This window comes from Macrobrachium rosenbergii, chromosome 13, assembly GCF_040412425.1.
Source record: "Macrobrachium rosenbergii isolate ZJJX-2024 chromosome 13, ASM4041242v1, whole genome shotgun sequence".
Lineage (NCBI taxonomy): Eukaryota > Metazoa > Arthropoda > Malacostraca > Decapoda > Palaemonidae > Macrobrachium > Macrobrachium rosenbergii.
The window spans coordinates 10842892-10869509 of record NC_089753.1 but is presented as its reverse complement, the minus strand read 5'-3'; the positions used below and the strand labels follow the sequence as shown (position 1 = coordinate 10869509).

The 26618-nt window shown below is 37.2% G+C and overlaps 1 protein-coding gene across 2 annotated transcripts in view; it reads right to left on the bottom strand.

Annotated features, from left to right (window-relative positions):
- LOC136844899 (longitudinals lacking protein, isoforms H/M/V-like) overlaps positions 1-26618 on the bottom strand; it is a 49543-nt gene that overhangs the window by 6910 nt on the left and 16015 nt on the right. For both annotated transcript variants that reach the window (XM_067114207.1, XM_067114209.1), the window contains exons 3-7: positions 24856-25593; positions 24499-24663; positions 8547-8723; positions 7367-7483; positions 7034-7253 (exon numbers count right to left, since the gene is read on the bottom strand). In XM_067114207.1, coding sequence (XP_066970308.1) covers positions 7034-7253; positions 7367-7483; positions 8547-8723; positions 24499-24663; positions 24856-25593 — 1417 coding nt within the window. The remainder of the gene's footprint in view (positions 1-7033; positions 7254-7366; positions 7484-8546; positions 8724-24498; positions 24664-24855; positions 25594-26618) is intronic.

The following is a 26618-nucleotide window of genomic DNA, read 5'->3' as shown; positions in this document are numbered from 1 at the left end:
TCTCTCTGGTCGGAAGCTTGGTGTCATGAATGGTTTCTCTCCGGTCGGAACTTCTATTCAGCAAGTAGCCAACTTCCTTATTTTCCTTCGTAGGGAAAAGCTCCTTTCTGTGTCAGCCGTTAAGGGCTATAGAGCTGCTTTAGGTCTAGTTCTTCCTCTGAAAGGAGTGGATCCTTCTTCCTCATGGGAGATTTCTATGCTCTTATGAAGTTTTGAGCAACCCTGTCCACCTAAAGAACTCAAGCCTCCTAACTGGGATTTGACGTTGGTTCTTAGCAGCCTTGCTCGCGCCCCTTATGAACCTTTACAGGGTTTTATGGATAGGACTTTAACCCCCAAGACAATATTTTTGCTTGCCTTAGCATCAACCAAAAGAGTAGGGGAATTTCATGGCCTTTCTTTTGAGGTGAAGCACTCAAGGGGCTGGAGTCTAGGGTCTTTCAAATTTGTCCCAGGATTCATGGCTAAGACTGAATCCACTGGTTCCCGATGACAGATTTGAGTCCTTTTCAATTCCATCCCTTGCAGATTTTGTTGGCAATGATCCTAATGAAATGCTCTTATGTCCAGTTCGGGCACTATGCTACTATTTGAAAAGAACTCAATACCTCAGGCCTGGGTGTCAAAGGCTTTCTGTTACTGCTGGCTGGAACAAGAAAGAAGTGTCCAAGAATACCATCTCCTTCTGGCTACAGGCGGTTATCAGAAGTGCATATACTTCTAATGTAGGTAACAGCTCAGTACGACCTACAGCTCATGATGTCAGGGGTCTCGGCCCCTCCATCGCTTTTAGGAAGAATCTACAGGTTCAAAGAGTTTTGGGGGCTGGTACATGGAATCATCAGACCACCTTCACCTCTTTCTACCTGACAGATGTCACTCATATGTCCTTGGACACCTTTTCCTTGGGTCTAGTGGTGGCTGCCCAACAAGTTATCTAACTTACCAGTGCTCCTTGTGGACAAAATGTATCTAGTCTAGACGTTCATGTGAAAGAGATTGTGATTGTGGTGAATGGCCTTATTTCTTTCTCCTTTTCCTCCTTCACTCCCAGCAAGCAGTGAAGAGAACTATCTTTGGTATGGATCTGGTGAATGGTCTTATTCCTCTCTCCTTTTCCTCCTTCACTCCCAGCAAGCAGTGAAGAGAACTATCTTTGGTATGGATCTATCTAGATACTGATGAGGAGGACGTCTTTTCGATATGGATCTATCTAGATACAGGTGAGGAAGACATCTTTCTTTTTTCTTTCCTTTTCATACAATGAATTAATCTCAGAAATAGAAATGACACCTTTCTTCCCTCTTTAAACAGAGTATTTTCCTCATAGATCAAGGTAGTTAACCAACTGTTTCTTTTTTAAAACAGATTTAAATCCTCCCTTTTCTTCTTGGCATGCTGTGGAATCTTATACCCATTGTGGCAGAAGCCTGGATGTCTGGCTACTAGGAAAACATTTTCTCCTTTTAGTCAGAGGCTTTCAACTCCTTCCTATACTCTGACAATGGTCAGGAAGTAAGCCCAGGTGAGCTGGACCTACAATCAGTCATAACTTACCTTTCCTCCTACCAATAAGTAAGTCTCCCAATGTAAAGGCCAAAGGTTTGTACTGTATTTGTATGGGAACAAATAACAAATTTTTAAACAATTTGTATTTTTCCTAACATACAAACCCGAGGCCTTTACATTAATGGCTCACCTCGGTCACTCCTCACTCAGTTTTCTTGGGCTAGAAGATCACTGGTATGTCACGAGATTCTGTGGGGCAAACAAGAGGAGACTCCTCCCACTCACTGGTCTCACTAGGTGATGCTATGTATGACACCACCATGCCTTGATCATATTACATCAGATTTTTTCATAACTGGTTTTCCAACTGCACAGGAGAATTTTCCCAAAGTAAAGGCCTCAGGTTTGTATGTCAGGAAATGACAAACAATATTCATTACCAGGGAAGAAAAACAACTACCAAGGGCATATCACATTTACACTTCTTTTTAACACATTAAGATCTTGACTTGCAGCATTTTCAGTTTACATTCAGACTTGGACGGCACCGCACAGAACTGCTAAGGTGGAAGCTTTGTGTAACTGGAAGTAACTCTGGTGAAGATAGGCTATGTTTTGTCAGACCTTGGGTGGTACACCAGACAAAATGACATTTCTTGTTTCTAATAAAAATTGCTCAATTATCCAAAGGCAAAGGATGACTTCTGAGGAAAATGAAAAATGACATGGGCAGAATGCGTCCAAAACTTCGCAAACTTTCCTTCTGTTAGGAGCAAGTACTGTATATGGAAATGAGGTTACTGCAAAGTGTTATCTTAAATGGGATGGAAGGAATGGATGTTGCCAGTGCTTCAGAAGCACAGCAAGCCACTGATAAACAAAAAGTTGATGGTGATTCAGTAGGAGTATGCATCAGAAACTGAGGAATCCAGATAAGTAGTCACAAGCTCCCAATGTCTTAGACAAGAGGTGTGTTTCAGGCATCCACATACACCTGGATATAATAACTTGATGAAGGTAGATACTAATATCTTCTTGAGAAATATTCCTAATGCACCATCTGCATCCCACATTGCCCTACAGCAATGAAATGTGATGTTGAAAAACTGAGAAGTCAGCAAAGATGATACTGTTGTTCAAATCTGTTGCTATACATAATACATCTTTCTTCATTCACTAAATCCTTTCCTGCACATCTCTCAGTAACTTTCAACATATTTTAAAGGAGGCTCTCCTCATTCATCTTTACTGTGTCCATCATTATCAATGGAAGCTAACTTCTTCCCACTCTCCACCTGGTCCAGGTTGCCAACAGACCCTGACCACTCCCCACCCCCTGGGTTGTCATCAGTGCCCTTGGCAATGTTGACCAGTCTCATTAGTATTCTTTATACAGGATAATGTAGAAAAGTAACAATCGTAGTTTACAAAACAGCAACTGCCAGCTGAAAATTTTTCAAAATAAGTACTTGGTAGGTGGTGGTATGTGGCTGGATTAGGGAGAACAATTTACACAACGTGTGGTCAGTTGAGTTGCCCATCAAGCCAAACTTGGATCTTTGAGATTCATACTGAACTATTTCTTAAGATCTTTCAATGACTGAATTTCTTATTACCTTCTCAGGACTTCTGAACAGCACTCTGTATTTTAGCACATGTACGATTATACTAAGCTGCCAGGGGCTTTTTAGAACTTGAAAAGAGTAGTTCAAGATAATGTTACTTAGATGCTAAGACAAATAAGGTTTGTGAACAAGAGCTTGGGTTTTGCTGTGAAGCTGAACTGTGAGCAGAGAAGGAACCAAATATAAGGTGCCAATGGTATTGCTAAAGCACTATGACTTGTCCAACTAACAGTGTCTGAGGTTCCGTACTTCAGAGGAAAGAAGATACTGCTCATAACGTGCATTGGATTGTTTGTCCTCGCCTTCTTGTAAGATCACCAAGATGCATGGCCCAGTCATAGATCTGGAGTCTCCTATTCTTCTGGATTCAGGATATGTGGAAGAGCAGGGCAGCAAATTGTTTGCCAATTCTCAGAAGAACAGAGTGGGAGGTACTTAAAGAGAGGGGGTATTTGATGCAGACTATGGTTGGCACAAAGGCTTTAAAAATGAGCTTGTGTTCATTTTCTAAAAATATTAAAAGATGTCGTGAATGCTACCAAAATCTTTCTCGAGAACCTGAAGCACCAGATTCATAACAGTGGTCACAGCATCAAGCTTCTTTTGAATGATGAACAACATTCATGGCCTGGGAAAAACAATACCTACCACAGTTCCAAGTTGCTAAGGACCATATCATCCTGTGATGTTTCCAACACATGAAAAGATGTCCTACTTCAATTTTTTATTCTATGAAACCAAGGATGCTGTAGAGATTATAACAAGCAGTTCTGTGTAATCTGGAAGTTCTACTCTAGGGCAAGGATAACATCAACCTTAGCTACATCTCGCCAGCTCTTGAGCAATATGCCAAACGGAATGATATTCCAAACATTCTTGAATTCAAAAACAATGCCGAGTCATTCCATGGCTAGAGACAAGCAGTATGAGGATATAGGTTGTGTTTAATTTCTACATCACCCCTCATCCATCCTAGACCAAGGTATCATATCTTATGTTCAAGGTATAATAGCAGCATATGATGAAGAACTTAGTCCAGTTCTTTAATGCTGGCCCTGAAGTGACAATGAAGGGCTGGAGGCATTTAATTTAAAGGATGCCATCAGTAAAGCTGCTGATACATGAAATAATGTTCAGCCTTCTCCACTGAAAGTCTTTGGGAGGATATATGGCTGGAACGCATCCACAACTAAACATGTTTTTCTTAAAGTATCTCTATGGACATCATGAGGCTGCTGTACAGTTAGCTATCTTGGTGAAAAAACTGGAAGTTGCTGCATTAATAAAGTATCATTGATCCTGACTGTGTATTAATGGGCCACTGTCCAACACAAAGTTGAAGGAAATTATGCAGCAGCATGTAGTTTAAAATACAAGAAGAAAGCAGAAAATTCCAAGGTGCTAGATGTAGTATCTTCGAAGGTATTTCTCACTGTTACAGGATACATTCCTTAACAATGTCTATTAACTCAAAGAGCAGCAGCACTACAGATGTATGACTGATATGTCCCTACGGGTAGGTGATAAGGAAGCAGACCAGGCAGATGAGGCTAACCCATGTATACTGCAGCAGTCCTGGTGTTGGTGAAGGTGAACTTCTCCCCAAAATTTCACAGTCCTAGTCTTCGGGGAAAAGATCATGTTTATAAACTTACAGTACATTACAAGTGCAAAGAACCAAACTGAGGCCTAGAGAAAGATGAAGGCAAACTACTGGCTGAAAGTGAGCAGGCACTGTCAAGAACTCACTCTTGCCAGTTTAATAGCAGCAAACTCCCCCAGCAGATTCTCTCACATTCAACTGGTTGGACAAAGTGTAAATGTGACAGAACTTTTAGCGACAGCCACTATGGCATATAAAAGCAGGCTAGCCCATCAAGAGCATCCTTCAATTTGGTAGAAATATCAAATATGCTGGTTTGGCATAGGAATGTGATAAGGAGCTCTCACTGGATGATTATAACTACTGCTGAAAATGCCACCCTTCATACACAGCAATACTGTATATCCTCAAGTCCAAAGACTTGACCAAGGGAAGCTCACAAGCCTTCAAACCCATTACCACCACCTCTTTATTCCAGAGACAAACTTAGGCATCATGCAAAGCTGGGAAGGCGAGTTGATGCTAAAAATGTCAAGACCCAGTTGAGGGTCTCTGCAACAACTGTGATTTCTAGAGCCTTAATTGCTGAAAAGAACTGGAGAGCAATCAGCCACATGAGGCATGACTATACCTGGGAGATAGTGTGTGCTCACATTTAGATCAAAATGGCTAATGAATAAATATCAGCTTCACTGTGACCACTGTTGCCAAGAGCTCAAATCTAAAATCCTTGTGACTTGACTCTCCCAGCTCCCAAAAGTGTCAACATGACTTATAATAAAAACAAAAGCTGTCTTTGGGACAGGACAACAAGAATCTTCACATGGATGTGTAAGACTATGAAGTACAGACTACAGTACATGTGAGAAGACTTTTCACTTCACAAGCAGCTGACAGTGTCTTCTTTACATGGGCATTAGGCCCTGTGAATCTGGCTACATTACAGATGAGTTTATGTTCACATATCTTGAACAACATGAATCAAGCTAAGGATGATCAAACACCTTATTACATGAAGGCAAAAGACAATGAGATCAATCTTAATTTTGTTCTGAAATAATAATTATGGGGAACAACAAACATCTTTAATGAAAATTCAAAAGTATCATAAGCAAGGAAGCAAAAAATTAGGGGAACTCAAAAAAAGTTCACTTGAAAAAATTCCACATTGCAAATTACAAGTAGTGAAGTGAGAAAATGAGTTAACTAATATGCATAAAAGTTCGGCCCTTTGAGATGCCTTTTTGACCCTGTTGACGAGGATACCTTCAGCAAAAAAAAAAAAAAATCCTATACAAGAAATGTTATTTACACCAAGTACATCATACGTAAAAGACACATTGCAAAGTTTCCTAAACAGTTTGTTATTACAATCCAAGAAAATTATGTCAATGTGGTAAAAGAGAATTAAGTGATGCTTAAGAAATTTAGATTTTAGGGAAACAAGCAGCAACTAATGAGAACAATTTTCTTTCAGAATCACACAGTAGTACAGTGCTCATTTATCTATGAATAATTGAAAAGGAGAGGCAAATTTCCTTATCCCTAGCCCAGTCTCTTGGGATAGCCCAACTGCATGGGTAGGCTTTCACTCAACTGTGTCAAGTTAGCTTTCCCACAAAAGAGGGCATGGAATTTGGTATTAAGAAGTTGAGTTTTACACCTCCCAAGTACCATGGTTTGCTAATAAGCACAAACTACTTTTAGCTAAAAAGCAACAGTATTTTCACATTCAAAGGCAACACGATAAAAAGATTTACTGACTTAAAGTGACATTTCAGTGACTACTGTTAAACAGGGGCATAAGCATGCTTTCCCATGATTAAAAGCAATTATTTGACCCTAACTTATAGCTTTTGTTATTCCTAATGCACCTTTAGGTAGTTGTAACAACTCTTCACAACAAAGTCAAGTGTTTTATGATGTCTGTGCACCTGCAGCTAAGACATAGCAGCAGTGGCTTGGGGAAAAATACATCAGCTTTACTAAAATTTAATTTTCTTCTAAGAAAGAAATATGTGTAGGTGCTGAGCCACCCACAATATTCTTTGTGCAGCAGTACAACAGCACTTCGAAATGTTTATCATGTCATTTTCAATTTCCATGGAATTATTAACAAGCCTAACCAATTACTTTAAAACTAGTGGTATATCCTGTCTTAAAAAACTGTAATTTTATTACGTAAATTTAAACTTTCCTTCAGTTTCTATTATAATTTTGAAATAAAGAAAGAAAATACTTTAAAATACAAAAAACAGTGCTCTTTTGAGTAAAATTAAAATACAATATAACTTACCTTTATGAGTATTCATGTGGTCCTGTAAGTGAGCATGAAGAAAGGCCCTAAATGGGCAATATGGACAGGAGTAAGGTGTTTCCAGAGTATGCGTTCGTAGATGTTTTGTAAGTGTTGCACTGTGTGTGGTCTTGTAACTACAGTAAGGGCATGAATACTTTGCTAGTTTCACATTGTAGAGTTGTTTAAACATTCTTGAATATTCCTTCTCTGCACTCACCTGTAGGGAATTGAAAAAAAATATACATCAGTATGAGGCTTAATCAAACACTTATATGAACCTAATTCAGTATATAAAAAGTTATATAAAACAAAGTGATAGTAGCGTATTACCATTTGTGAATATTTCTGAGCATCAGAGAGGTCAAGAGGATGAGAACTATCTTCGTCCTCAGCCCAATTCGAGGTTCCATCCTGAACATTAGTTTTAGGAGGTGTATTTTCACTTGCCTAGAAAAGAGAATATATAAATACTGTATACAAAATGGAGCTAACTTATATCTTACATGATATTCACTGTCTAATGAGATAGTTACTGCACAAAAACTAACTGTATCCTCAGTTTTGTAACTGCTTTTGATATGCATAGAAGAGCCACAAATTTTACCTTAATAAATACCACTGATGTATCTTGACAATTGTCATTAAGAAAATGTGAGGGAAGAATTCACGTTATGAATATTAAATCTAGACCACTCACAACACAATGACCATTTATATATTTCATTGTTACCGTATTACTGAGGTGAATATTACTGTTTTGTAAATATATTTTATATAGAACCCCTATGAATACCTTCATTTCCTCCTAAATGCAACTTCTAATGAAGATGTTCTCAAATAGAGGGTAAAAATATGGTGACAGAAACTGAACATGAAAGTGGAATGGGATAAAAAGAACACACAATGGTAAAAGACAAAGGAATAGAGAAGTAAGGAATAGGTTAGAAATTTCAGTCTTCCTTAAAGTGTAGTGGTCAAAAAGTATATTGCCGGAAGTAGCCTCTTGCATGTAATATTAACATCAATATATCACAAAAAGATACTCTTGGCAAAAGTAATAACTTTTATTCCATAGTTTTACTTGAGGTTCTTCAATGCAAACCAAATGCACCTGCCTTACATTTCTTTTCATACTACACTCCACATTTTTCACTACACTTGGAACATCCAGAAATCACCAGAGCCAATTCAGAAAATGAGTCTGCCACTGGGTTTCTGAATAAAGAATAAGAAAACTGAATGACACAACACCCTTAAAGTAGCCAAGTGGACAATGGCAGATATCATACACGTTTATTCCACAAGACATATCTGGTAGAACTATAGTACTGTGCAGCTTACCTAAGCCTTGAGAAAAGTTTTCTTAACTATTAGGTGACTAACCAAAAGATGCCAACAAATTTCTATGCAAAATATGGTGCATCTACCCAAAATATCTCATAGGAAAGGGACTTGTACTTTTCATTAACATCACTTTAGGGAGTGAAGAATATAAATATTTTTAACTCACTTCACGATTACTAGAGGAAACAGATGGCACATCAGGCTTCTCGACCTTTACATTATGGGAATGGCTGTCTCCACTGCTTGATTTTGTGTACGTGTTGCCTGCATCTGATGGTTTGTCAAAAGCCTTGGAGGTAGAAGCATCAGAAGTTTCTCTACTAGATGACTCGCCTATCTTCTCCTGCAGGATAAAATCTCTATATTAGTAGTGGAAGTTTGCTTACCAGCAGAGTAAAGTTACAATAATGATATTTCAAACATTTTATTTTGTGATATGCTACGTCATATAACTCATCCCTGCAGGGGGTTGCCACTTACTTTGATGCATTCTCTTCAGTATCTTCTTAATTAGCTGTCCAATTTCTTTACCTTTACCTTGCTCACATTATCACATTAAAAACATCTCCTTTGGGCAAGCCCCCGAGTCTAGAAACATGACTCAGTGATGTTGCTGAACTATTTTATAAACATAATTTGCTACTATTCTGACTCAGTTTTTGAACTGAAATATAATACAAATTTTTCTCAGTTTTAAAAATGCTTATGACTAGTAATGTTTTGCATATGTCTACATTGATACACAAATAAAAATTATCTTTACTTGAATGATCATGAAAACTAAAGGTCATTTATCAATCAAACACAAAAGTCCTAAGAATCTTGAAGACTGTGGTTGAGTGAAACATCTAAAGAACTTCAAAACAACTTAGTAGAAGAAGTATATTTATGACCCCATATACTTTTCAGTGAAGCTTGAAATAAGCTATCTGTACAAGAACAAACTCTTTTTTTATGAAATATCAACCTAAGGCTCATGGTCATTATGAACAAACATCATTGTGACTCCAAAATGCCAATTATAGGGAAAGATGAAAGTTTGTAATTAAATCTAATTTATGAATATGGTTGAGCAAGTGATAAGAAAGTGAGAGAAGTAGTAAGTCAGAAATGAGTAAATATGATAGTAGCTGACTGGATGACCAAAAAAAGCCCTTTATTATTATTACTACTGTAGTTTAATAAGCCCAGACTGTCAGACTTTCAAAGGGTTCACTCAAACGTTTTTTTTGTCAAAAGGAGAACTGAAAAATGACATTTTTATAATAAAATAAAGTTTTATATAGGCAGTCCCTGATTATCGGCAATCCGGTTTTACGGGCAGTTGTCTAGCTACGACGATGATTGATTGGCACCGATTCCCAGTTACTGGCGCTTTCTGATCTCAAGTTATCGGGTGCTGCTGATCCTCGTTATTGGCGCCACAATCGAGGATCGCTACTTGCTATCGCCAATTTTTGGTTGTCGGCGATTTTCGGGTTATCACATGCTATTAGTTTCTTTTTAACAGGCAGCTTAAAATTTTGAGGTTGCGGGTTACACCAATTTGTTTTATATGGCAATGTGTCCGCCACTTTCAGGTGTAAGAGAAGCTGCATGAGATAGTAAAGAGCTTCAATTTGTTTATGCCCTTATGTCCAAGTGAGGGGCAGGTGGGCTTCATCATGTAATTACTGGGTAAGTATATATAAAACTTCATTTTATTATAAAAATGTCATTTTTATATAAGTAATTTAACCTGTAATTACATAGCTGATTCCTGCATTGAGTGGAGGTGGGAATGTTGGCCATCACCCCAAACACACATTAGTAATGAGTCTGAGAACAGAAATTTACTAACACTGAATCAATGTTGCTTGAACCTTACCTGATAGGAGCTGCTAGAGGTAGATACTGCCTGGTTGGCGCCATCTTATCCAAAAGAAGCGAGAGGCGGGTAGAAGCCTGAGGGCCTACTACTACAGTGGGCGCTTTGTAGTGATGGACTAAACTCCAAGGCCAGCAAAGTTCAACAAAACACCTGCCCAGGCCCAGTACCACACAAAATAAATCCAGAGTAAATAGTCTCATAACCACCAAAAGCCAAATTAAAAAAACACCAATACCCAACCATAAAAACCAAAAGACTGGAGGGTACTCCAACTACATAGTACTCCCAGGCTCCCCAAAAACTCAACACCCTAAGCAAGGCAAAGAGATTAAAGGGAGGACTTTGCTTTCTACGTTTCTTCACCCAACACCACGCCAGACGGGCAAAACGGACTCAAGGTACTGCACTGATTGTAAGTAGTCTCATTATCACTTAATAATGTGATGCAAAAATCGAATTGTACCCCAAAACGTCGCCACAATTGACGTGGAGTGATAAATTGCACTTAAACGCCAAAGACGTAGCGACCGCTCTTATCTCATGGGGTTACCTTGTAAGCAGAGAGAGAGTCTTCGCCTCTGCTGGAAGGTGCTTCTGAAATCAGGTTCCTAGAAAAATGCAAGGGCATTCTTAGACAAGGGTCTGGAGGATATTTCACAGAACACCAAAGATTCCTTGGAAGTATCACGAATGTCCTTCTGCTCTGTGAAGATAAACTTATGGTCCTACTGACAGAGTTTTCTTCTTCAGATGGCCCTACTTATCTCGGACAAGCTCTGATCTTAAAACAACGAGGCCAAGTGGAATTTGAAGGCTATCTGCTTTTTAGCCAGAAAGTCAGGGAAAAGGAGCAAACTGCATTCCCTGAGAAAACTGGCGTTTCTGTCTAAAGCATGGATTTCACTGGATTCTGGTGGTGGTTGGCAGACCAGAAAAAGAATTTTTCTGTTGATCCCTTAACCCTTAAACGTCTGCTGGATGTGTAGCAAACGTCTACTAAAATTGTCTGCTGAATGCCGAGGACGAGCAACGCTTCGACTACAAAAATTTCAACCTTCGTCAATTTCTTGACTAATTTAAATGGTTTAAAACGAATTGTAAGCTAAAACTCTTACATTCGTAGTAATATCTAAATCGCGTACCTTCTTCATTTTGCAACAAATTGGAAGTCTCGAGCACAATATTTCGATTTGCGGTGAATTTCTTGAAAAACTTTTTCTTACGCCCGCACGGTAATCCTCGGCCGAAAATTTCAGAAATTCTTCGCCATTTTGTCGTAATTTTTGGTAACTATATTAGCCGCTACATAAAGTTTTATATATGAAAATGTGCGCACTTGGCGTACAATACAACAGAAAATAATTCATGGTTGTAGCTTTTATCAGTTTTGAAATATTTTCATATAAATCAATATAACTGCCAAAATTAAACTTTGGTCAACTTTTGACTCGACGAAATGGTCGAAAAACACAATTGTGTTTTCAAAATTTCAAGCATTCTAATAATATTCAATCATTTACCTTCATTTTGCAAATAAATTGAAGTCTCTAGTACAATATTTCGACGGTGTGAATTTTGAAAAATCTTTTTCTCTTACGCTCCGCGCCAGAAATTTTTCGCTACGTTGTCGTGAATGTTTGTAATTGTTTTATATTAGTCACAGATAAAGTTTTATATATGGAAATGTGCGCAATTTCATGTAGAATACAACAGAAAATAACCTATGGTTGTAGCTTTTTCAGTTTTGAACATTTTCATATAAATCACTCTATAACTGCCAGTTTCAAGCTTCGTCAACTTTAATCGACCAAATGGTAAAAACGCAATTATAAACTAAAACTCTTACATTCTAGTAATATTCAATCATGTACCTTCATTTTGCAATAAAACTGAAGTCTCTAGCACAATATTTCGATTTATGTAGAATTTCTGAAAAAAAAAAAATTTTTCCCTTACGCCTGTGCGGTAACTCGGCCTAACATCCTTGAAATTCTTTCATGTTGTCGTAATGTTTGCATCGTTTTACATTAGTCGTTACACAAACTTTTATATATGAAAATGTGTGCAATTTCATGTAGAATACAACAGAAATTAGCTCATGGTTGTAGCTTTTATCAGTTTTGAAATATTTTCACATAAATCACGATAACTGCCAAAATTTCAACCTTCAGTCAACTTTAACTCGACCGAAATGGTAAAAACGCAATTGTAAGCCAAAACTCATACATTCTAGTAATATTCAATCATTTACCTTCATTTTGCAATAAATTGGAAGTCTCTAGCACAATATTTCGATTTATGGTGAATTTTAAAACATTTTCCTTACGCTCGCGCGTAACTCGGCTGAACATCTCAGAAATTTAGTGTCAGACATCCTAAAAATTCTAATTTAAGTCCAAAAACGGGCAAAGAGTCGTAAACCAATGATCAAAACTCGCCTAACACTATGTTAATTGCGCCGAAAGGCCAAAAATAAATACTTCAACAATCAAAGATACAGCAAACAACCTGCAAAGCATAAATTTCAAAATCTGGTTGTTGCCAACTACAGTCCTTCAACCATTAGCCGCAGAAACAAATTGAAGCCTCTTGCTATGTTGCACTTTCAAGCACTAAGTGGGCGGCATGTCACTTATAACTAAAAAAACAAATTAGCGTGACTCTGTTATTTCAAAATTTTAAGCTGCCGGTTAAAAGAAACTAATTACTATGTAATTACTGTGTAAGTTACTTATACTGTATAAAATTAAAAGTTTAAGAACTTAGCTACATGTAGCACAGTTCCATCTACAAACCTCACCATAAGCAGTGACTATTCACATAAGACAAAATTCTGAAGAAAAGCTTAAATGAAGATCTAAATCACACAGATATTCAGGCAAAGATCACAAGACAGAAGAGAATGGAGAGAACTATCTCTTTCTAAATCTGCTTGAGGAAAATCCAAAGTAAAAGGGATAATGATGATGATGTGTAGAGAGTAAAGCTGAAAACTCATTATTCGCACAAGACTTTCCTTACAATTGTACAGAAAAAGTTAACTAAATCTAATATATTTTTCAAAATGATAGGTATGTAATTAGCAGCTCAAAAACAGCAAAAAAAACCTGCAATTATATTTTGCTAGATTGTCAGCACTTCTGTCTGAGCTTGCAGAACATGTAAGATTTAGAACCACCCAATTGTAATGAGCTGTAAACTATAATTTCCTCTTTCAATACTGGGTACCTGGGCATACACTTACTGGAAGACGAAAGACAACTGTCAACCACAGTCCCTGCACAGGGATCACTTAAAAGTGCTCGCAATATACACTGTTAATAGAGTATATGTGTAACACTCCCCTGTGCCCCTAGCTGAATTGTTTTCTGTCCATTACTTCTTATCTATTGCCTTGGTCTCTTCCTTCATTGCTGTTGAGAAAAAATCCTCCAAGTGAGACCTTCAGACTCGGCAGTTTTGTAATTAATTTATAATAAAGCTTAAATAAATTAATTACAGTTCTAAGTAAAAAAAATTTTTGTTACTTTGCATGTTGATGAACATGAATGTTTCATCAGTAAGAAAATGTTCTAAGAGTGGGACAAAAGTAAGTTTAAAGAAGTGCTCATACAAACATCCTATTCTTCAAGTTGTCATACAGGGCATTAGATGTTTTGCTTGAGAATCTCCTGCCAGGAAGCCAAAGTCTCTCTTCATCTACAAAAAATTAACAAACATGCAGCTCAAGCTATCAATATGACCACAAGATTGTAAATGGTGAAGTATACTTTTTACTTTTAAAAAAGAAACAATATGATACAATTAAGATTGTAAATAGTGTAAAAAAAAAAATCACATATTCTCTACCAGTTCTCGCTGACATCTTGGTTACAGGAACACCTCAGTGGCACAACCAAGTCTGGGCAATTAACAACCATGATATGAGCTCTCTCCTTGAAATGTACCATGGGCTTAGCTCTTGCAGACAGTACCATCAACCCCATCAACTACCATCAACTATTCAACAACTATAAAACAAAATCACCTGTAGAAGCAAGTAAATTTGGCCAGTAGAACACTTATCTATTCAACACATCCTGCTCTGTATTGCCTATATATTACATCAGTGGGAACTACTTGACTGTGTGGATTGTATGAGGTATCTGAACCCTCAGACACAAAACTGGAAGATGGAACCCCACCAATGAAACAAATATAATCTCTCCCCTCGAGTACGACGCCTTGACGAGGTGAGGGGCTAAGGAACCCTGGCCTTTGGTCTGGGTCCTGACGAATCGTCCTATGTAGTTTTTGGTTTAAAAATAGCGTGACATTTCAAGACGGCAAAATTTTACTGCTTAGGGGAATCTGAGAAGGGATCGTTTTTTGGAAGGCTTGCATTTAGCTAATTGTGGAGTTGTGGTGGTTGGAGTTGCCACCTAATAAGGTTTGGACCTAAGAGATAGTGATGGATTCTCCCATTGTTATCTTGGGAGTCGAACCATCTCAGATCAGCCCATCAGAATCCTGGGATGGTTTTAGAGGTGACTCTTGGTTTTTGTCTGAAGCCCACCAATATGTTTGGAGTGGGACTGTCGGACATTAGTGGGGCAGAACCCCAGCAGGCCGCCTTGGCTTATACCTGGGCCACTGCGAGTGTATTGGTGCATCCTGAAAGGGTAGGGTATGGGGGTGGACTACAAGTCAACACTCACTTCAGCTTGAACAGGAGAATGGGTAAATACCTGACTAATCCACTATACTTTCTTGACATAACAAAGCAGTTCTGGGTGGGTGGATGAGCCAGCGCAGTGTGGTGGTCTGATGTGTGCATGCTTGGCATCTTGGGGTCTCTTTGCAGGCTTTGGCAGTGTGTTGGGGTGGGGAAGCTGGGCAGTAGAAGCTGCCTGGTTTTCCCTTTCTGATGTGCTGTCAGGGTTGTGGAGGGGCTCTTGGGTGTTGGCTGTTCAATTTTTGGACTTCTGCATGCAGACTGGTTTAAATTTATGGATTTGGCTATTAGTTTTCCCTCCCCTGGATCCAACGACTTACCGGCACTGGCAACAACTTCTGGCATGAACATGGATACGAGCTGAGCTTGGCTGTCGGACAGAACCAAACACTGAGACACCAGGGTGTTAGTAAATCTGGGTGGATTTGATTCAAATAATAGAGTCCTTATTGCACTAACGTAGGCTTGTCATTAGATTATGAATGTTATACAGTGTATCAAAACAATTTGGCAGAGTGGAAAGAATTAAATTGATTCTAGAAAAGATAAGAAGTCATTTTCTGCTTTATAAATTCTTCTCTCCCTTGAAGCTAGTGAGGCACAACAAGACTCATGGCCACATTCTAAATGACTCGTTCTAAGCACGAAAGTGTTTTCAGTGAAACTTAAATGATGAGCCATTTGATTTTATTCCTAAGACTGAAGAACATGGACTGAGCCCCACGTATTCAGAATCCCTCCTCCCTTTATGGCATATCTACAAGGAGGAGGGAAAATTTAATAAAAGCTACCGAATGTAAGAGAGCAGTTCCATTCCTGGAAATTTAAAACGCTATGGAAAGAAAAGTCTAATAAAGCTGGTAATGAGACTCAAGCACTTCTTATTATCTAACTTTAAACTCCTGAAAATGGAAATGTTGAATGTATTTCATCTCACAGATTCTTCAACACACTGAAAGGGGTAATTTACTCAAAAGACTTGCATGTTTTTAAAGGGGAGGAGATGGAGCTATCCTTTTAACCTCCTCCTCCTCCAATTACCTGCCTGATACCATCATTGTTGGCCATGAGAGGATGCAGGTTAAAAAATATAAAAGAAATCCCACAGTGTCGCAAATGCTTTGAACATGGCCACTTTCAAAATTCCTGTGATAACAATAAAAGGTGTTCTGTGTGCTCTGCAGAGCATGATAATTTTTATGAGAGCGAAGCAGCCCGATGCTGTTTTCTATGTAAGGGTGATCACACTCCAAATTCTAGGGCTTGCCCCAGATATAGATTCGAGTAAGAAGTGTTGGCAGTGGCTGATAATGAACATATCAGCATTAGCGGAGGAAAGCGCATGGTAATGGGAGCAAACAAAAGTGCCAACTCTACCTATGCATCTTTAATAAAACTTGTGAAAAATTCCAGCAATGTAAGGCCACCAATAACTGCTTCTGATAGTAGATATCACAAACCTGCTATTCCTCGGACTATGAATAATAATGAAAACCTCCAAACAGGTAAACTTTCGTCGGCAAGTGCTTTGGAGTCCAGTACCAAAAATTGTGCTTCCAAAAGCACAGAAAAGTCGATACAAATGCCACCTCTACAATAGCTGCCGATTCATCTCCAAAAATATGTGTGCCAAAATCAACTAATAATTCACGAAGGTGTTCTAAAAATGCTTCAAACAAAAATAAGCTAAAGGAGCAATCCCAATTAGATACAGCTAGTTCAGAGCCATCAATCGTCACAGCCACAAACAAAAATAATAACAAAGCTACAATTACAACTACCAAGAAGCACACAAGAAATACTTCCCCAAATAATGATAGTTTTACAATAAAAACTTCAAATGGGTTCAGTGTCTTGGAAGAGATCTCTCCTCATAGAAAGGTGGTTCCAAAAGTAGATTCAGACCAAAAAAATCTGAGTTCAATCTAGCCTTGCTGCCCTAAGACAAATAGGATTATGGTGCACAGAATCACAGTAGAAATTTGAACATCAGGATCATAATAAAAAATATGAAGATCAACCATAGACCTCGAACTCCAATTTAGATGAACAGGGATTAAGAAAACAAACTCTAATGAAGGAGAATTTGCCACTCTACCCTAGGGACAGTACTTCCCCTCCAAGCAGTGGGAAGTAGCACATTTTACCACCTTAGCATTCATGCTCGATATCCTTCAGTGGAACTGTAAAGGTCTCAGAGCCCGTAAAGAAGACCTTAAAGTTTTAATGCATGAATTCAATCCAGGGATTATATGCCTGCAGGAAACATCAATCCAGGGATTATATGCCTACAGGAAACAATGTTAGGCAACTCTCCTTATGATCCTGGACTAAATTATTCCATATTTAAATCATACCCCCAATTGGTGATCGTGTTCATGCATGTGTGCTGCACTACACTAAATCTCTACAGCACTCCACAATACAATTAAATACAACTCTGCTGCTGTTATTTCAGTCATTTGGAAAAGAGGATAACAATCTGCTCCTTTATACCTTCCACCAGACCTTGCTTTAACACTGAGATATAAATAATTAACCAACTCCAGCCCTTTGCATTTCTCCTAGGTGATGTTAATGCCTACAACTCCCTGGGCAAGTTGGTTTTTAGACAGAAGCGGAGCTAATCAAGACCTTATTGACAAGAATGATGTTACCATATATAATAATGGGTCAATGACTTTCCACAACATTCATGATAATCATTTCTCTGCACTGGATCTTAGTATTTCTTCAACAAGTATCCACCTTGATTTTAACTGGTCTGTTAATGAAGATTTAAATGGAAGTGATCACTACATCACTACCCGATCCATTTGAAATATGCTCTGAATGCTCCATCTGAAGTTTTACCTAAGTGGGATGTAGAGGAGGTAGACTGGGATAAATTGAGGCGGGGTGTCAATCTAGATAGGAGCTTGAGTCCTTTCATTCTCATGTAGATGCCTATGATTGCTTTATTGAATCTACTTGGAAAAGTGCTGATGGCCTGATTCCAAAACAAAATGCAAACCTGTGACTGTCTCTGGTGGAATAAGACATGTGGTATTCTGAGGAAAGTGACTAGAAGTGCTACTGTAGACCTTTTTACAAGACTAGTGGCTCCCCAGTGTAAATTAACCTACAATGCTTTTCTTAGCTACAGCAGTGTTTTTTAAGAAAAAGCCAAAAGAGAATGTTACTTTACTTATATTAATGGACTAACTCTAAGACCCCACTAAGAGTGGTGTGGCGCAAAATAAGGAAACTGAGTAAAAAATTTGTTGCATCACCATTACCCTCATTAAAAATAAATACCACTCTAATCACAGAGCCCACTGAAGTTGCCAATGAGCTAGGAAAATACTTTTCTAAAGTTTCCAGCCCTACCAATTATTCTCCAAAATTTCAAAGAATTAGGAATTCTGAAATGACTCTGAAATTTGATTCGGGAAAATCTGAAACCATAAAATCTACAAATTTTTCCTGAGAGAGAATTTCATGAGGTGGTCTCTCAAGTGAATCCACAGTCTAGAAGAGGTTACACTATATATGAAATGCTTAAACACCTAATGATGATGCCAAAAATATTTACCTCAAGATTATAAACAAAATCTGGGAAACAGGAATTTTACCAAAGGACTGGAAAATATCCATAATTGTTCCTATTACAAAGCTCAATAAAGATGCTTCCCAAGCCACCAGCTATAGACCAATAGCTCTTACCAGTTGTGTGTGTGTAAGCTGATGGAGAAAATGATAAATACTAAACTAGTTTGGCACCTGAAAACCAAAGGATTAATTCATTACTTCAATTTGGTTTCAGGAAAACTGCTCCACCCGATCCCTAGCTGAGGCTACTCACCAAATTCTGCAAGGATTCGCCAAACAATGTCAGACCATCACTGCATTTTTTTACTTTGAGAAAGCATATGACACTACTCTTGAGAATCTGGCATCATGAAACAATTGCACAAGATGGGGCGAGCAGGAAGAATGATCAGGTTTATATATCTCTTTACCAGACAGATTTTTTGTTAAGAGTGGGAAATTCCTCTCCCAACCTTTTATGCAGGAGGAAGGAGTCTCTAAGGAAGGCTGGCAAACACTCTTTCCAGTGGCAATAAATAGTGTGGCTGGAAAAATCTTGCCCCTGTTAAATGCTTGCTTTGTTGATGACCTTGCAAATATACTGCACAGGATATGATTCTCTGTCTGTATGTAAACATTACAAAGGTCTACACGTTATTATGTGGGCTGATGAGAATGGTTTCAAATTCTCCTCTTCCAAACAGATGCAGTAAGATTTCCAATAGGTGGTGGGGTGGAGGAGTTTCCTACACTTAACTAAAAGGGTCTATCCTCCTTATGAAAATGAAGTAAAATTTGGGGATGACTATTGACCATAAATTAACATGGGCCAGCCCCTAAATATCTATGTTAAACAATCTTTGAATATTTTAAAGGTTATTTCTGGATTTAGTAGGGGGGCTGATAAGAAATCCCTTCTGAGGCTATATGACTCTCTGTGTCGATCTACACTAAACTAGGGCTGTCAAATTTATTCCTCAGCTTGTAAAACCAAGCTAAAGGACCCGAAATGGGATAACCCATCGCCATCTCATCGCCAGCCAACTCATCACCGCCTAACTCATCTCCGGCCTAACTTATCCTCCGCCCAGCCATCTCCAGCCCAACTTATATCCAGGCTTTTATGCTCTATTACCTAACAAACGGAAAGTTGCATATTCAAGGCTATTTAAAATGATAAAAAGAATGTCAACCAACGTGTAAACCCGGAATCGTTGTATGATTTGAAATTGCAGCATTTTTGGCAATCATGAAAATTTTCCACAAGTCAGGAACTAAAAGGGTGCTTTTTCACCTTAGCCAAACATGCAAAAACACAATAAGTGTTTTGGGTCTAAGTTCTCGCTTATAATAACGATAGCCAGTTTTCTTTACAAGTAAAGATGATACTACGCTTGCATTTGTACTGTCAATCATATTGATTCATATATTGATGTCTTAGCTGATGAATATCTCAGAGCATGTGCCAACTAAACTGGCTTGAAGACAATTATAGAATGTGTTAAACAGACGTGGAAATAGCAGACGCGGCAATACTCTTTCCATTGGAAATGTGGAATTTGTATTTTCTGAACTTTGAATCATGAAGATAAAACAAACAACTATGCAGAAGGAGGAATAGAAGATTACAAATGGAATGAATGGAACATCCTACATTCTGAAATTCATAAATGAATTTAAAAAGTTCAGAGTTGCAGAGATTTTTATTTGGAATCACTTATAGCAGGCAGTTCATCACTCCGCCAAATTAAAAAGTACAGGATACTGATTCCCGCATTCTTAGAATTGTCCAAAATTTTAATGAAAGGACTCCCATTGAATATTTAAGAGGCATTTCTCATAACATAAAATAAATTTTTTTTTCTATATTTTCATGGATTTTTTGTCTTTAATTATATGGTGTTAATTTATTTTTAGTGTCATGAAAGAGTCATACTTGATTCTAATGTGGTGTTTTTATTATTTAACAATTTCCTATTAATCACTGCTGAAATGAGTTGGGCCAGGGATGAGTTGGGCCGGGATGAGTAGGCGTAAATGAGTCATGCAAGATTATGATGAGATGTACCCTACCAAAGGACCTGGATGTTGTATACAACATGGGGTTGAGAATATGCCTAACTCACCTGTTGAAAGCATGTACATCGACATATCATTTCCCTTGATCTGCTGAAGGCAAGAGCTAAGGTTGTGATATGTATGAATGAAAAGTGCCTTTGCAATCCTCCTTCAAGTACTAATGGAAACAGACTCTCAAAGTGTTTTTCTTGCACAGAGCTTCTAAACCAATTTTAAATTCGGACTGAATGAGGATGTTAGGAATAATCATCTAAATCCTGTGAGAGTCCTAGAAGTAGAATATCCTGTAAATCCTCCATGGCATATTCCAGAAGCATTAGTATGTAAGAAATTGTTTAACAAAAAGGACTGCACTGAAGAAGAGATTAAGGGAAAATTCTTAGAACACAGCTAAATTACCTGACTCTGCATCAATAATTACTGCCGAATTAACAGCCATAATCTCTGCCCTAGTTTTAGTTTTTCAAAGTAGTGACACTAATTTTGTCCTATACTCAGACTCTAAAAGCACTTTAGAAGCTATTAAAAAATCTAATAGCTTTCATCCATTAATTCAAAAAGTTCAGGAGTAGTTTTTTGTATCTATTCAGGAGTAGTTTTTTGTATCTATTGTTGGAGTAAATCAGTCTCTTCCTGTTGGGTCCCCTCTCACGTGGGGATTCATGGAAACGAGATGGCAGACAGGGAAGTGAAAGCTGCTAATATTTTACCAGAAACCACTTTCAGAAAAGTGCCTCATACATACCTAAAAGGTCCTATTAGCTCTTATGTTTTAAGTAAATGGCAAGAAAGGTGGACTTCTCTTCTTGCCAATAATAAAAAATATAGAAATATTAGAGATAATATACTGCCATGGTCTTCGTCATTCCAGCTTGACAGAAGAAAAGAGGTTATTTTAATCAGATTAATTTAGTTAGTTAGTTATAAATGATTTGTTTAACCAGACCTCTGAACTCTTTTAGGGTTCTTCTCAGGCTGGGAAAAGAATGGGGGAAAGAGTACATAAAAAATTAAGTAGTTAACTAAATAAATAAATAAATAAAAAAAAGGGGGGGGGGAATTAGGAGAGAGAGAAAAAAAAAAAAAAAAGGGGGGGAAATTATATTTTACTTATCAATTTAATTTTGTTTAAGAAGAGAATGATATTATTAATTGAAAAGTTATTACCTTCTGCTAGAATATCCTTTATTGATTTATTTTGTAAATAAGTCTTTCTTTCATGATGCCATCTGGGACATCAATCAAGATGTGTTTGATTGTTACTGGGATGTTACACTTCACAAGTTGGTTAATGAAAGTGGAGTTGACATCAGATGACCATGTGAGTCTGGAGTGTCTCATTCTGAGTCTTGTTAAAATAACTCTCATTGATTCTTTGCTTGGGTAGAAGAATGCTACTTTTTAAACTTCTGTTCTAATTTGTTTTAGTTTGTTTTGTGGGGGTATATTTGTCCAATCATTTTGCCAATCTCTATAAATTAAGGGTTTAGATTAAGGATTGGGTACACTCGTTTAACCCATCAGTTTATTTTAGAAGGCAGCAGCCCTCCAGAGTGTGCTTACTGTGACAAGACACTAACAGTGGAGCATATTCTGGTGGTCTGTCCCAGATATTTTAACCAAAGAGAAAGATATTTCCAGGATAAATCCCTTTCAGATATTTTGGGAGATGAAGCAGATATTTCTGCTATCATCTCTTTTTTAAAGTGTATAAAAATTTTTAATGATATTTAATTTTTTTCCTAATATATATATTACATCGTACAGAATTTTAATGACATTAAATTTTTTATTATACGTATATCACATTATTCATTATACTTCATATCTTTACTTTATTTATAGGTCACATTGCTTCATTTTATTTATTAATCATTTCCTTCACTAATTCATAAATTCATTTACCTTAATATAATTTATTTACTCTTTCTTTTACAGCACTGGATGGCCTTCTGGCCTTCAGTGCCTGGGCTTTGGCCCTAAATATACTTCCAAATATAATCTCTGTGTGAACTCTCACCAAAGAAAATGATAATGCAAGTTCCTTAAGTATGTGGAATAAGAAACTCTTTTGTATTTAAGAGTACAGAAAATCCACAACACTAAACCTGAAAGCTGTTAATATCAACTTCATTTGGTACAGTGCAAAGTTATTCTAACTTGACCAGAATACAGTGAACTTGAGACAAACGGAAAGATCCAGCAGACTGAACTGACTCCCACGGGATTAGTGTTGTTAGTGCTTCCCATGTGGTGCACTGTAGGCACTACTTAGGGTTCTTTGCAGCGTCCCTTCAGTCCTTAGCTGCAACCCCTCTCATTCCTTTTACTGTACCTCCATTCCTATTCTCTTCTTCCATCTTACTTTCCACCCTCTCCTAACAATTGATTCGTAGTGCAACTGCAAGGGATTTCCTCATGTTACAAACTTTTTTATAGTCAATTTCTATTTCAGTGCTGAATGATCTCATAAGTTTGAGTGCTTGCCTTTGTCATAAATCCTACACTTTATTCTATTCTATTAAACCTGGATTGTCAGTTGCAATATACTGTATTATATTTTTTATTTGTTGGATGTTAATAAATAATTTTTAATGAGTCTTACTGTACATATATGAATCAGGAAACAGAGACAATGCTCTTTTTCCATATCTTACACCTCATTAGTACAGACTACACTATAAATGACCAGTTAACAAAAGCTTTAAATACAAATGAAATACAGTAATCTCTGCTTAAATAAAGGCTTTCCAGAATGAAGTCAACATATAATATGATGCAGACAAGCACACTGTCCTGTTTTCTGCCTGAGGTAGCAACAGCAGAAAACATTAGAACACAATTTCTTTGAACCTTGCACAACGCAAAGATACATCTAAACTATCTCCCTGAATAACAGGTAAATCTACTCCATCACTATAGTTGTCTGAAAACTTTTCAGTCTCTTTCTCTTGACTGGTTCTTTAGCGCCTTTCTGAGTAACATCTGACCCAAAATTGGCTCATTACTTCACCATATGACCTACCAGAAAATGCACAATATCATAACTTGCAATAACTTCCAAAATCTCCAGATTCTATTTATTCCCCTAACAAAACAATTCAATAATTAATCTGAAATTTAATAAAATATCCAAGGAAATTCACTGAAAGATGAGAACAAATTAAACCATTTCCTCACAATCAGCATAGCAACATTTTCCTCATACAGTTTCTGGTCCTTGAAGCAAATTATTTTATTCAACAATAAACTGTCCAAATACAGTAATGCTGAAAAGAGCACATCTAAACATTAATGAAAACATTCCTAACCTTATATTGCTAATACATTACTTCAAAAATTTAAATCACTAATGAAAACCTTTGTAAGTTCTGTGCGAGACTGTACCTGGAAAAAATGTTAAAATCTTCCTGTCTTAATTTCAAGTAACAATGCTGAAAATATGAGCAAAGGTTCAACTCAATTATTCTACTTTTTCTTTTAATCTTATAAAAAAAAAACTTAAAACACTACTGATCATTTTGCATCTTGTTCCAAGATATCAAATAAAAATCTTTAGGCCTGCCCTCCTAATCTAAGAGGACTTTCTGTGCATTGATGTAAGTGAATAACATGTACTAGTTTTAAATCAGTAACACCAGTTAATGGCCTTATTTGGCTATGAGGTTTTGTTCAAGTCAACATTACTAAAACTAAGGGCTTCCTTTGTTCACTAATACATGTGAGGAATGACAAAATTATTATTTTGCATCTGACCCTGTAACAATTGAAATTTTATTTAATTTCTACTGATGAGAGAGAGAGAGAGAGAGAGAGAGAGAGAGAGAGAGAGAGAGAGAGAGAGAGAGAGAGAGAGAGAGAGAGAGAGAGAGAGAGTATACTTACCCCTTCTCCAGTAGAGGGTTCAGATTTAAGCAGTTCTCCTGTATGTTGGGAATGAACATGGCTAGCTTCAGCATCACTACAAGGTGGCTCTGCAAGGTCTTCCACATGAACAGGTTCAGTTCCCTCTTCAACCTCAACTTTTACAATAGCTTCTGGTATGATTTCCTGCAAGTATAGAAATCTATGAAGGATACATAAAAATAGAAAGAGAAAATTCATGAGCTTATTAAGACTTTTCAAAATATAACACAACAGCCCCTTTCTTTGGAGGGAATTTACTTTATATTATCTAAATCTAATCCAGTTCATATCTTACAGTTCTTATTTAATCTACTGAACACTAAAAACCAAACCCACCTTATCATTATCAAATGTAGAGCAAGTATCCATTTGCGAGGTGGTCGTTCCTTCACTTGCATTCTGAGAAACAGGCAATTTCAAATCGCTCTGCTTTTGGTCACCCTTAAACATTCCTAAAAATTCTTTCATACTTATTGTCTGAATCTGTTTGGGAGATGCTTGCTGGCGTTCAGATTCTCTAGAATATGGCGAGTAACGGACAGTGGTGTAAGATGGACGAACATTGTGCTGAACATGCTTTCCAACGCTAGGAACAGATGGAGTGGAATTAAGGGTCTGAGGTGGTACAGATGAGAATGAAGGTATGCCAGTCAAGGTCTTTGGTTTAAGGCTATCAGGGTATCTTGGATAAAATACACCAGCACCATTGTCACCATGTCTCAGACGCTTTGCATGAGGGCTTATTCGATCATCTGTTGGACTCCAAGTGTAGGATAATCTATTATTTGTACACATAGTTTCATCAGGAACTGCCAATCCCTTAATCTGTAAGGCCTCTGCAACCATTATCAACTGGGTCAAATCACTCTGAGGCACACATACTATGCCTTCGTACATGTAACTCAACAAAGCCTCCATTTCTCGACATTGTACATCTTTCAATATGATGATTGGATGTTTGCAAGATGTTCTCTCGAACATCTGGAGAAAATAATCACTACAAGTTGACAAAACAAGCTTATGCACAGGATAAAACTTCCCACCACATGCCAAGGTCACGTCAGTATAGATCTCCTGAAAGCCATAAAAATGGAGTAATTCAAGATTAAATATGAAATGAAAATGCTCTGCAAATTACTTGACCTGTAAGTGTGCACAGTAAGGAGCTCGTTTATAAAGAACATTGTAAAATCAGCATTTTGAAGTCTAACTCCTTTGAGGTCAAAAATCATTTATAAATAAACATAACCAAAAACTAACATAGCAATGTATTAAATACTGTATATAAAATATTTGAGATAGACTGTAGTATACCATTAAATGCTCTGAATCAATATGACCAAAAACTTTTGGTCATGCTGAAACAATAACTTATCAGTACTGTATATAAAATATTTGAAAAATTTTAGTATGCCACTAAGTTTTGAATAGGATGTACTCTCCTTGTACAGTATACAGTTACCCAATCCAACAAAACTTACATTAATTCAGAATTTACAAACTATAGTAAAGGCATTCACACTGTATAAAGCTAACACAATACTGTACTCATCATAAAGCCTCCATTAACTTCATTTCATTTCAACAACACTGAAAATGGTTGCCAAGTAATTGAACTTTTACACAGACTGCACAGACAGCAAAAGAAAAACTTCAGTAAAGAAAGAGTAATTTTTCAAAGATGGTGCAGACTTTGAAAATTCAAAAGAAAGCTGAGTGAAGGTCATTAACAACAGTAGTGTGTTATATTTTATGAAAAAATTTCAAATAACTGGGTATAAACAACAAAGTACCAAACACTCAGACTGTTTATGGGAGCTGAAATTTACAAAGCTTCATTGGAAAATAGGCAGTTGTCACTGTACTTAAATTATATGAAAGTGAAGTAACTCTTAAGAGAATAATTTGGTCATCATTGGGGATTACTATTTACAATTTTGCTACCCAGGCATAAAGTAACCTGTGAAAAAATGAACAGATTACATTCATGAATACACACTGTTTTAAACACTGGTAATTTACAGTACTCAAATTTTCAAAATTTCAAAAAATTTATGCCTTTGAGTAGATGGTAAATAACAGAACCTCATGCATACATC